At 38.3% G+C, this 12,802-nt stretch overlaps 1 protein-coding gene across 3 annotated transcripts in view; it reads right to left on the reverse strand.

Moving 5' to 3' along the window:
• Ndrg3 (NDRG family member 3) overlaps positions 1-12,802 on the reverse strand; it is a 60,590-nt gene that overhangs the window by 20,867 nt on the left and 26,921 nt on the right. For all 3 annotated transcript variants that reach the window (XM_076851811.1, XM_076851812.1, XM_076851810.1), the window contains 3 exons: positions 4,263-4,368; positions 3,045-3,165; positions 883-945 (listed from right to left, as the gene is read on the reverse strand). In XM_076851811.1, the coding sequence (XP_076707926.1) occupies positions 883-945; positions 3,045-3,165; positions 4,263-4,368 (290 nt within the window). The remainder of the gene's footprint in view (positions 1-882; positions 946-3,044; positions 3,166-4,262; positions 4,369-12,802) is intronic.

Below are 12,802 nucleotides of genomic sequence, written 5' to 3' on the forward strand. Positions count from 1 at the left end.
TATCCTCCAACAGCACTTAGTACCAAGCTATCATTATCTCTTGGCAGAACTACTGTTACAGTCCAAACTATTACAGCAAGAGTAATTCTTTGAAACATTTTTTAAACAGCTTTAATGATGTATATACAATTCACATATCAGGGTGATTACTTTAAAACAGTAAATTGTATATCACTCCTCTGATTAAAATCCTTCAGTTTCTTTGCTTTACACTTAAGAATAAAATTATAAATCCTTACCTGATCTGTTAGACCTATGTAATCTGGCCTTTATCTATTTCTGGAATTTCACTGTGTCTTTCTTCCACTTGCTCTTATAATTCTTCTTCTTGTCTGGAATCCTCTTGCTCTGGCACACTATCTAGATAGCTCCTTTTTACTTCTTGGGTTTCAGCTTACATGACTTTTCTTAGGCATTTCCTGACTGGCCTTGTTTATGAGGATCCTACCCTTCTCTTTATAACAATACCTCCACTGGCTTCTATTTATTGTTGTTTAGTGCTAGGGATTAAACCCAGGCAGGGCCTTGGGACAGGGTAAGCAAGTGCTCTACCACTGAGCTATAAAAGCTCTGTTCATTCCACTTTTATGACACTTTATTAGAATTATCTATTTACATGTTAACTACCCCCCCACAACTAATCTCCATGAAGATAGGGGTATTCTGTTTGCTCATCATTGTATTAGCTGAAATAGAAACAAAGTAGAAAGTAAAGACATACAAAAAAGAATGTGAAGGGGCTAGGTGTATTGCTCAATGTAGAGCATTTGTCTAACATGCATGAGGCCCTGGGTTCCATCCTTGGCACCACAAAATGAATGAATAAATGGATGAATGAATAGATAAATAAATAAATAGTTAAAGGCTGTATGATGAACCTACCTTAAGTGGGTAAGAACAGGAAGCAGCATTTCAGCCAGCTCATCCATTGTGGGATACTGGTACCTGAAATCCAGAAGGAAAACTCCTGAATTAGAAAGCACCCACACAGTTCCCAGTTACTAGAAAAGCAAACATAATGCAGTAGTCTTAGAGAAACACATTTCAAAGGAGGTGAGGTGCCTGGAAATGACTGCAGCATATTGTATAATTCTCTATGACTGCTATGCTAAGAAAAAAGTAAAAGAATCCACATGTTAACAGGGCATGGTGGCACACACTTGTAATCCCAGTGACTTGAGAAGCTTATGCAGGAGGATCACAAGTGAGGCCAGTATCAGCTACTTATGAGGCCCTATATCAAAACAAAAATGGGGATATATAACTCAGTGTTAGAGTGCCCCAAGTTTCAATCCCTAGTACCAAAAAAGGAATCCACATGTTTCTGGCACTAGAGGAAGCCACATGTAAACAACTGGCAATATAGCCGGGTGTGGTAGCTCATGCCTGTAATCCCAGCAGCTTGGGAAACAGACAGGAGGACCACAAGTTCAAAGCCAGCCTCAGCAAAAGTGAGGTGCTAAGCAACTCAGTGATACTCTGTCTCTAAATAAATACAAAGTAGGGTTGGGGGTGCGGCTCTGTGGCCAAGTGCCCCTGAGTGCAATCCCTGGTACCAAAGGGGAAACAAACAAACAAACAAACAAACAAAAAAAAACTGGCAATATGGTCCTCTCTTATGATATTATTTTCAAATTCCTAATAATCATTCAATGGGATCTAAGCTCAGTTAACTTCGAGCAGTAAGAGTCAATTCAGGAAGTAGCTCTGAATTTAAGTAGCCATAATGTGCTGCTTATATTCAGGTCATTAAATGCAAAGGTAAACAAAACTTTTCTGGGTCTAGGCATACAGTTATAAATCTTGGGCTCCTCAGTTATGAGTATTTGTTTCACTTAGGCATAGAATAACATTAACTGCTTTTCATGATATGAACCATCTGATCTTAAAATGGTCAGGCAAGTCCAGGAACAGACCCAGAGCAGGTCTCCAAGAAAATTAAGGAGCAAGATACAGAGATGAAAGAGATCTTAAGATAATTTCCAATATGAGATGAAATCTGCTCTTCTGCCTCTGCTTGAATACTCTAAGGGATGATATGTTCTAAAACCATTTGTACACAAAACAAAAAAAGAGGACTGGATCAAAACCACTGGGTGTCAACAAGATCACTAGCTGGTTTGCATTTGAGATACAAAAGTACTTGGAAATAGTCAATACAGATTCTGGAGCCGGATGGACTGGGTTCAAGTCCTAGCCATGCTATCTCATTTATTATGCAACCTTAGCCAAGTTACTAATTTTTCTGGGCCCCAGTTTCCTCACCTGTAAAATGGGAATAAAAGTAAAACTATCCCAGAGGGTTGGGAGGATCAAGTGAGTTAATAAACATAAGTTATCCAAAGCAGCGTGTGGAACACTGGGTTCTACACAAGTGCTAGCGATCAGTTGTTTGCAATGTCTACTTCATGGCAGTCACTGGCCAAAGGCAGTGCTGGAGATGCAGAGAGGGGAAGAATAAGCACTTCACAGTGTGTACTCCCACTCCCTTTCCCAAGGTCCTCCAACTGGGCACGCTGTCAGGGAACACTGTGACCCCACCATGCAAAGCAGGCACCTCCATCTGTCAAGGCAGCTCTAAGAGTAACTGGCTACATGGATTTCCAATTTCTACCACTAGACAAGGAGCTAAGACTGGGCAAGTGCTCCCAGGGAAGCTCAGAGGGATCTGAGGTTGTACCTGGATAGTTGGGAGTTTCAAGGACAGACACAAAAATGACAAATTTAAAATAGATGAGGAAGGGGACAGATAAACAGTGATAAGTGGGTTTTTCAGACACTTATGCCTTATGATTATAGGTAAGCAGGTTCCTGCCATGGAGAATTATTCCTGAACATGAGAAAACATGCAGTTTCCCTCAAGAGACTATAAATACAGTTCTTTTAGATCAATGTGAAAAAAACATGAAGACAGTGGGTTAGGAGTATAACCTTAGGCTGTCATAAAATCAATGGGAAAGAAGCATACATTCTGCTCCCACTAGAACTCAGTCATTTGCTTTTCTGAGTGTATGTCTTGCAAAAGGTCTTGCCTATGGCCTTACCCTGTTGGAAAAGAGGGTGCACCTTCCTGCTGGCCTGGGGCATCCACATGACAGACAGCAAAGTGCTGGGTGATCTCTTGCATATCTTCAAAGTTAAAGAACGTGTTGAAACAAGATTTATCTGCGAGATAAAAATCCCTGTGAATCACATACTCTTTATTTCTCTCCAATTTTTTTCTCCTCAGTCAATGTTATATCAGTATTCTTTTTCATTTTCTTTTAATCACATTCCACTAAAGTGAGGTGTCTGAACAAACCATCTAATTCAAGCTGCCCTAAAGGGTGAACAGGAGACATCTCGATGATTTGAGAACAAGTAATTCTGAAGCCCACACAATATCTACAAAAAGGAGATGTGGAGAGATGCTGGTTTCATGGTGTTGCACCCAATAATCTCATATACACAGTGCTGTTGTTTTTCATGCACCTTATTCCCCTGTCTGATAAAGAGACACTGACTATACCCCAAGAGCCTGGCTAAAGTGAGTATTTTGAGCTGCTTACATTTACCATATGGGAGGAGTTAGCTTCATGCCAAAATTGCTTGGGTGCTAGGGGATGAGTGTTCTGCTGCTTCGATTTCTACCCTCTTAGTATGACAGCTTAAATCATTTCTCATGCTGGTGGCTACAAAAGCCCTACCAGTGGAAGAAGAATGGAAAAAAAACACATTTATATAGACTGTACCTGTGACTAGAGCTGAATCTTATATTACTGGTTGAATATTCCTTATCTAAAATGCTTGGGACCAGAAGTGTTTCAGATTTTAGAATATTTTCACATAAATGTAATAATCTTGGGAGTAGGACCCAAGTATAAACATGAAATTCATTTGTCACTAATAACAAGCTGTAGAAAGAACACATTTATTAATTTGCTGAAATGCCTACAACCAAGTTAAGTTCAAAGTCTAGATTTTCTAACCTGAAACATGAAAAACATCAAAGTACAGACTTAAAAAATAAATGTTCTTCTTTCATTGCACTCTCTTCAATCCTTAAGCAGCTAGGACACAAAAGCATATATAATTCCAGTATTCTCCAAAAAACATCCCTCTGCACACTTCACAGGAACCTGAACCTCCCATTGATGAAAATAACAATACAGAGGGAAGGTTAAGACAGAGGGGGAAAAAAATCTCTGCTCTATTAGAATATTTTTGTTTATACAATGGTTAAGTATTATGATGAAGAGGAAAGGTATAAAATAAATACATACGGTTCAGCCCAATGTCATGATAGGTCAGGATGACTGGTCTGTTTCCCTTTGGTAAACCTCTTATAGTGACATGGACCATACCATGAGTTGTTTCTATGTCATGTTCCTGTAACAAGAGAACATAAATATAAGGTCTCAGGAAAGGTAAAATGAACTTTCCAGTTTGCACACGTTTCACAATACCTGCTTCCCTGCCATTTCCTATTAGCTGGGGCAGGACACATTAATGAACTATAAGCATACCAGAAAGATACTGTATTACACATGGTATTTGTATTTTCTAATCCTTCAAACAGATAAGCAAACAAATAAGTAGAATACATTTACATTTGCAATTGGTTATGGGAAAGAGATCAGCAAGTTGGAGAAGGAGCCAAGTAAGACTTGGTGGAAGAAAAGTTAAGGAAACACTGATATGAAGAAACTGGTGGATTAAAAAGTCAGAGGCTTCAAAGCTTCTGAACACATGTTCAGCTATGGGTAACTTCAGTAGAGACCTATGGGTGTATCTACCTAGAATCTCTGTCATTTCTTGGGTGCTGTCCTTCTGTGTCCTCTGCATGTTGAAGGAAGATTCTTAGATACCACGTTTGTAGAACACAACTTTTGGCCATAATTTCTCCTCCCATAGAAATTTGTAATTAGGATTAAGAAATTTCATCCTCAGCTTGGTTCTTTTCTTGAAAAGATAAGTAAATGTGGGAGCTTTTAGGAGGCATTTCCACCATGCTAAATCCTGGTTCTTGCTTCTGTATGTGCTCTGCAATATTGAGGCATCCCTGGATTGCCTCTGGTTTAAGCCAGATTGGATGTTTCCTAGATCCCAGAGGATAATAATCAAGGCAATGAGTAAAGTTTAAGATGTAGCCAGAGCAGAGCTCCAGATTGAAATAAGCTGGAAAGGGAAGTAATCAGTGCTGCTGGGAAAGGACGCAGCACTAAGAATAATGGGATAGAGTAGAGCATGGTGGCTCACACCTGTAATCCCAACGACTGACTCATAAGGCTGAGGCAGGGGAATCACAGGTTTGAAGCCAGCCTCAGCAACTTATTGGGATTCTGTTTCAAAATAAAAAGGACTAGGGATATAGGGCAGTGGTGGGGCAACCCTGTGTTCAATCTCCCATGCTGCTGGGATTGGGGGAGGGGAAGAATGATGGGATGGAAAAGAAAAAGACTACTGAAAAGTTAAGTCATATTTATTCTAGTCTTTTCCAACTTTTATTTCTCAAAAAAAAATAATAATATCATGCCTAACCCAGTGAAATTCCACTGATAAAGTCTGCATCTATCTCAGAAAGTTTTATATTAGATAAGATTAACTTTGTCAATAAGAATACCAACAAACGCAAATGGCTTCCAGCTTAATTTCCTATCTAATAATGAACCTCATCAGAGCTTTGGCTTCTTCTCTGATGTGGGAAATGGAAGACAATTTCAGGCTAAGTTGATATCAGTATATCTCAAATCACTGGCCTCAAGGTCAAATAGAAAATAACTCTATCAAATCAAGCCATGTGTGACTTAATATGTCTGTGACTCTGTTACTGATCCCTCCTATTCAAGGCTTGAGTAAGGGAAAAAATGAAGGACAGAATCATATACAGTGAACTGGCTAAGCAATAAAGCCTAGGGTTTGGATAGGAGGAATATAAAGACACAAATCCCTGTTTACTGTATGAGTGTCTCTCTTATAGTAATGCTAGAGCCATTGAGGGAACTGCTCCAGGTTTATTCATTACTTATTTACTAAACTCTTACTATATGAAAGAACCTGGACTGAGCTCTGAGAATAAAACAGCAAACCAAAGATATGCGACTCCCACTTCTACAGATATTAGGAGGCAGGCAATGAATACACAAATCACCAATCCATAATAATGTCTTGTGATAAGTGCTATGAAAAAAATTTAGAAAATTAAGAAAGACATTAACTTCACTAAGCAGTCAGGAAAGTACAAATTAAATTCAATGAGATGTTGTCAAATACACATACATTCTACACAGAATGTAGAAAAATAACAACTCACATATACATATACATATTGGTAGGTATATACATATTGGTAGGTATGTACACTAGAACAATTACCCTGGAGAACACATCTGGTAATTTTTAATGAAGTTAAGAAGTGCCTACCCTACAGCAATCTTACCTTCAGGTATAAACTAAAGAAATTCTCAAACATGGTCACATACAAAAAGTCATATACAGAGATGTACTTTGCAATCTTGCTTATGTAAAAAAAAAAAAAAATTTGAAAAACAGGTGGGCATGGTGGTACATGCCTATAACCCCATACACTCTTTCTGGGAGGGGGAGGAGGAGGATTGCAATTTTGTGGTCAAGTTGTGCAATTTAGCAAGACCTTGGCTCAGAATAAAAAAATATAAAGCGGGGCTAGGTTTGTGCTTCAGCAATACAATGCTCCCCTAGCACCTGCAAGGCACTGGGTTCGATCCTCAGCACCACATAAAAATAAATAAAAAAAGGTAGTGTGTCTAAATGCAACTAAAAAAATTTAAAAAATAAACAAAGGACTGAGGATGTAGCTGAGTAGTAGAGTGTCCCTGGATTCAATCCTCAGTGACACGGTTGGTGGAGAAGAAAACAGCCCACATATCTATCAACAAGGAAATTGATAAATGAATTATGATATATTTACATAATGAAGTATAAATAAAAATGAATGAACTAATAGTATAAGCATTAACACACAAAAAATCTTGAAAACACATGCCAAGTAAGAGCAAGAGGCAGAGGATGTATATGTATTATATACCAGTTATGCAGTTATTCTGAAAAGCAGAACTATATATCATATATGTTCACAGACATATATTTAAAGTATAAAATCTTGGAGAAAGAATGGACACTAACTTTAGGACTTCATTTCTTTCTGGAAGGTGATGAATTCTGAAAGTGAACTCAAGACAACTTCTCCGTTTTGTTTCTGAAGGTTTATGCCCAAACCTTCAGTAGAGTCCTGCTTGAATATTTCAGATTGGCCTCAGCTGTGCGACTAACAATTGAGGGAAACACTAATTTATATTTTGGTTTTAAGCAGAGGACCTCCCCGAGGCAAGGGAATTGGTGACAGTGTGTCTCTGTGTGTGGAGTGAATGGTGAGGTGTCAAAGAAAGCCAGGAAAAAGATGAGGAAAAAGGAGATAAAACAGGTGGGATAAAAGTGAACACTTTTAAAAAATAGATGAGGGAATAGGGCAAGGTAACTACTTTTCATCATTCATAATTTAGATGAAATTCAGAGTTAAAACTAGCTCCTTAGAAAATCAACCTTCTAGGGAGATCTCAGTCCCTACCTCCACATAATATGGCTTCAAATTATTAAACAACCCAAGTATCAAAGAGCCAAGAAGCTGGGTGTGGTGGCGCACGCTTGTAATCCCAGCGGCTCCTGAGGCTGAGACAGGAGGATCATGAGTTCAAAGTCAGCCTCAGCAAAAGTGAGGCACTAAGCAACTCCCTCTCTATATATAAAATACAAAATAGGGCTGGGGATGTGGCTCAGTGGTAGAGTGCCCGAGTTTAACCCCTGGTGCCCCTGCCGCTGCACCCCCCACCAAAAAAAAAAAAAAAAAAAAAAAAAAAAGGAGCCAAGAGTCCTAAGATCTGCTGTTGCTCTTTCTGGAGCAGTTCTTCATTGCTTCATTGCCAAAGTCTCATAATGTTCCTCTTCATTTTCAAAAGTATGGAAATTAAATGTTCTGAGCAGAATAAAGAATGAAGATAAAGGAGGCACTCACCTCCCCGGGGATTTTTACACTCGTCCTTCTCAAACCTGTTCGTGAACAGCCTGTACAAGATGCCATCTGGAGATGAGGTGCAGAGACCTGGGCTATGAGGCTGATTCAATGGTCGGGCCACTGCAGGGAGTGAGTTGTCGCCACCTTTCTGCTTTAGTCAACTATCATCTGTCTTACAGGCTTTCTCTAGTTACATCATCCCCTGCCCCAGGATTCTAGAGTGTGACCCCACAATGAGCCTGTACTCAAAGGGCGTAGCCCAAGGTAGCACCTCGCAGGCTCTAGTTACCTTCGCCAAGGCTGTGTGCTTTGTGAATATGATCCTTTTATTCTCCAGGCTAATAAACAACCTGAAATCATATAGGCCCATAACATACATCTCTCTCCTCACTGAAAGATGTAGTCTTTTTTTTCCAGTTGTAGATGGACATAATACCTTTATTTTTTAATTTATGTGGTGCTGAGGATCAAACCCAGAGCCTCACATGTGGTAGGCAAGCACTTCATCCTTGAGCCACAATCCCAGCCCAGAAAAATGTAATCTTAATCAGTATCCTAAGAATTTAGGAGTTTAGAATTTGGGTGGATATTGCCATTATTTGAGAATATCTAACTTTTCACTTTTTTTTTTTCTTGAGTTCTCTTCCTTCAGCTAAATGTACTGTTATCAACATGATACATTTTGACCTGTCATATACCTCAACACTTGGTTAAATGATGATCACTTCATGTCTGTTACAACTTCTTTTCCTGAGCCAGTTTGAAATAATTCAGATAAACTTGTAAGATTTTATCAGTATAAAGTTTTATTCTGTTTCCAATAAGTAGGATACAGTTTGAGTCTTAGGTACAGTTTTCATTATTATATTATTATTATTATTATTTTGGTGTTGGAGATCAAACCCTGAACCTCAATGAATTACACACTTGCCTGATATATCAATATGAAGGACTTTTTTGATAAAATACCCCCACTTCTTTACTCCTGTGTGCAGGTATGAAGTTCATCTGCACAATCTCTTTTAATCTCATGGTAAAATAATCTGCCAATTACTCAGCCTTCTGCCTATCAGTAGAACACATTTTCCTTTTTCAAGTTTTCTAATTCATTCTCCCTGACTCTAGCCTCAACTTTTCTGCCCCTGACTTCTTATACCTTTCAGCCTAGTTCAATCAACACTTTTAGACATCTACTTTTACTTTACAACCACCTACAATTCTCAGGCTTCTCATATATCACACTCTTCATTTGAAAACCTCTTTTGTAATATATGTTAATCTAAAATCTGCCTTTTTCTCCATTAAAACCAACTCCTAGTTGGGTATGCGGCTCAGTGATAGAATATGCCTGGCATATGTAAAACCCTGTTTGATCCCCAGCACCACAAAAACAAAAAGGATAAAACCAAAATAACTCCAAGCCCAGCACAGCAGTGCACTCCTGTAATGCTAACTACTTGGGTGCCCAAGGCAAGAGAATTGAAAGTTTGAGGCCAACCTCAGCAACTTATTGAGAATCCTGTTCCTCCTGTCTCAGCTACCCAAGCTGCTAGGAATACAAGTATGTGCCACCCACCACACCCAGCCCTCAGGTGCCTTTAAAAAAAGGGATGCCAAGAGACCCTTTGCACTCTTGCCCCTCCCATACTCTCCTTGGGAGTTTTTACTTTCTGAATCTTAACCTCCTCTTTAATCAATTTCTGCTTACTTATCTTGGTGTTTGCAGTGTTCATTCTTCAACTCCTTGGAACATGGACCCAAACCTGATTCCTACTGGTAACATCTATAGGTAGCAGGGTTATAAGCAACTTTTATTTTCATGCTTTTCTGAATTTTTTAAATTTGTGTTTGATTGTTCTCAAGGTTTTTTTTTTTTTTTAAGCAATATATCATATTCACAGAGAAGCTACAGCATCAAGGACATACTTAAATGGACAGTGAACAGCCTGTTGATTCACTGTGTCATTCGGCTCTTCTTTCTCATCAATTCTAAGTATGTCACTTTGAGCCATTCTCCTTCCCTCACTACTCATGTCCATATTATAACTGTTTTTTTTTTTTTTTAAAATCAGAGGAGCTATAAAACAACAATACCACTAAGGACGATCAAAAAACCAAGAAAAAGGCACACTTTTAATTAAATTATTATTGAAAAAAATTAATGTAGTTGATTAGTAAAGAAAAAAACAGAGGGAGAGACTGGGGATGTAGCTCAGACGTAGGTGGCTTGCCTAGAATGCACAAGACCTTGGATTCAATCCTCAGTACCAAACACACACACAGATACACTCACACAAAAACCAGAGGGGAAAAAAGGCAGTTTAAATTCAAGTTGTGAGCTTAGTGGTTAACTTCCTGTGATAATTTCCTGGGGCCATCATCAAAGATTCCTTAAAAATTTTCCTTAGGCAAGGCAAAGACATCAAGGAAGCCCTGGTTAGGATGCTTCAGTTCACCCAATGACATAGCTGTGCTAGTGGACAACACCAATACCAGGGAAATGTTTTTCCATTTGGTGACAATGGTGGTTTTATATTTGTTCTGCTTTGTCTCCAAGAATGCCCAAGGATGTCTAGGAAACTCCAGGCAAACTGGGCCATTCTAAACTAGACTTCTCACATCACAGTTCCTATGTCCTTGTTCTTCTATCAGCCTGTTGCTAGACTCTGACCCAGCTGCCCCTTGTCTCTAGGACATCCCATAAGCCTTTAACAAGGAGATGGACAAGAACGGCAACAGAAGAACACTCATAAGCACCAGAAGGAGGAAAAGAGAACAGTCTTTGGCTTATTTCTTCTTCTTTTTGTACTGGGGTGCTTTGCCACTGAGATACATCTAATCCTTTTCATTATTTATTTTGAGAGAGGGTCTTGCTAAGTTGTTGAACCTGGCCTCAAACTTGCAATCCTCCTACCTCAGCCTCCTGAATTGGAATTACAGGCACCACCATGCCTGGCTTCTTCTTTATAAACTAAAGAATCTATACATTCATAACTAGTGACAAACAAGACAGTGACAAACACTTGCCATCATTTTATCTTAATAGAAGAACTGAACTAAAAGGTATAATTCACAGAAAGAATTTTTGTCAGGCTATTTTTAGTCCTTAATAGTCAACTCTATTTTACTTATATTTATAATTATGTGTGGAAAAAAGTCTCAAAGGATATAATCAAAATACTATTACATTAACATTTTCTTATTTATTTTGCAGTGAACATATATGATTTTTTAAAATTCTTATTTTTGGAGGAGAGATACTGAATTTAATGAAAAGCAATGCTTCCACACTTTCAGATAGGTTTACACATATGTTATTTCTGGAGTACCTCATCCTGAATCTTATTGTCATCCTGTCTCAAATGATCTCCTTATAGACAAATTCTATCAAATATCAAACACAATTGATTCAACCTAGGAGTCAACCATAAATGAATTAAAAACTACTAAACCCAAAAACTACCTAAACCCAAACCTAATTTTTTTTTTTTTAGTAAAGAAGCCATTATCTATAAATAATCACCTAACAGCACTAGACTGATTATGTTATATATACAAAGTCTCAAGTAGTTACACCAAGGGTGTTTGGAACTGGGATTCTGAAATCTACAACAATATTATGAGTATGCCCCTTCCACAATGAATCTCATCTGTTCTACCAAGGAAGCCTAGCTTTAAAGACAATTTAACTCTTAATAACATCTCAGCTAGGGACACACACATAGGTGAGAAAGAAAGCTATTGGGTTCAGGAAGAATGATATTTTTCAATTCCAACCACTCAATGGCAAATTATGAACCCTGATTCTCAATTTCCTTACCTTGAAAAAAAGGATAATAAAAACTACCTCACAGGGCTGGGGTTGTGGCTCAGTGGTAGAGCTCTTGCCTAGCATGCATGAGGCACTGGGTTCAATCCTCAGCACCACATAAAAATAAAATAATGATACTGTATCCACCTAAAACTAAAAAACAAATATTAAAAAAGAAAAGCCTACCTCATAATATTGCTTTAAGGACTGGAGAAACTATATGTTTAGCAGGTAATCCATAGTAGGTACCCAATAAATTATCTTGTTATAACTGGTTTGCCTATGCAATAGTTATCAGTTCTTCCTTTTGATGCTAACAATATAGAGGTTCTAAGGTACTTAACATAAAATACATACTTGAAAATACTATTTGTCTATGGGTATACAGGATGGGTAGAATACTAGAAGCAAGGAATTTGGTTTCTCAGAACCCTCATTACTACTTTTTCCTTTGAGTCTACTTCATGTCACTACTATGATGTCTATCCCAGAAGTGGGAAGGACAAGCTGCCTAGGCTTACAAGGTTCCCATTTCTATCAGGATCAGTTAACAGATAAAGCAGGTAAATTGAGAACTGCTGGTTCATTTTACTGATTTTCAAATTGGCAATAGAGCTACAGGCAAAAGTAGACTAAGAAGAACTTTATCATAGGAAAATACTAACGAGTCAGGTTGAATTCTGCATTTTCAAACACAAAACCAAGAAAAATGTTCATTCTGTACTGATAAAAATTTGCCTTTTTCTTTTAGGAGAAGAATTTGCTGTTGAGAAACCTCTCCTCCAAACTTGCCCATGCTCTACCTTCTCTGCACTCAGGTGACAACATGCCATCTGCCAGCTGTGACAAATGAGATTTCCAATATCATTCGAGGAAAGGAGATCTTAATCACAAAGAGACAGCTCAATCCACTAACCTACAGTCATAACAAAGCTACCTGGCAGGCAATTTTTGAACATGAT

This window comes from Callospermophilus lateralis, chromosome 3 (genome assembly GCF_048772815.1).
Source record: "Callospermophilus lateralis isolate mCalLat2 chromosome 3, mCalLat2.hap1, whole genome shotgun sequence".
Lineage (NCBI taxonomy): Eukaryota > Metazoa > Chordata > Mammalia > Rodentia > Sciuridae > Callospermophilus > Callospermophilus lateralis.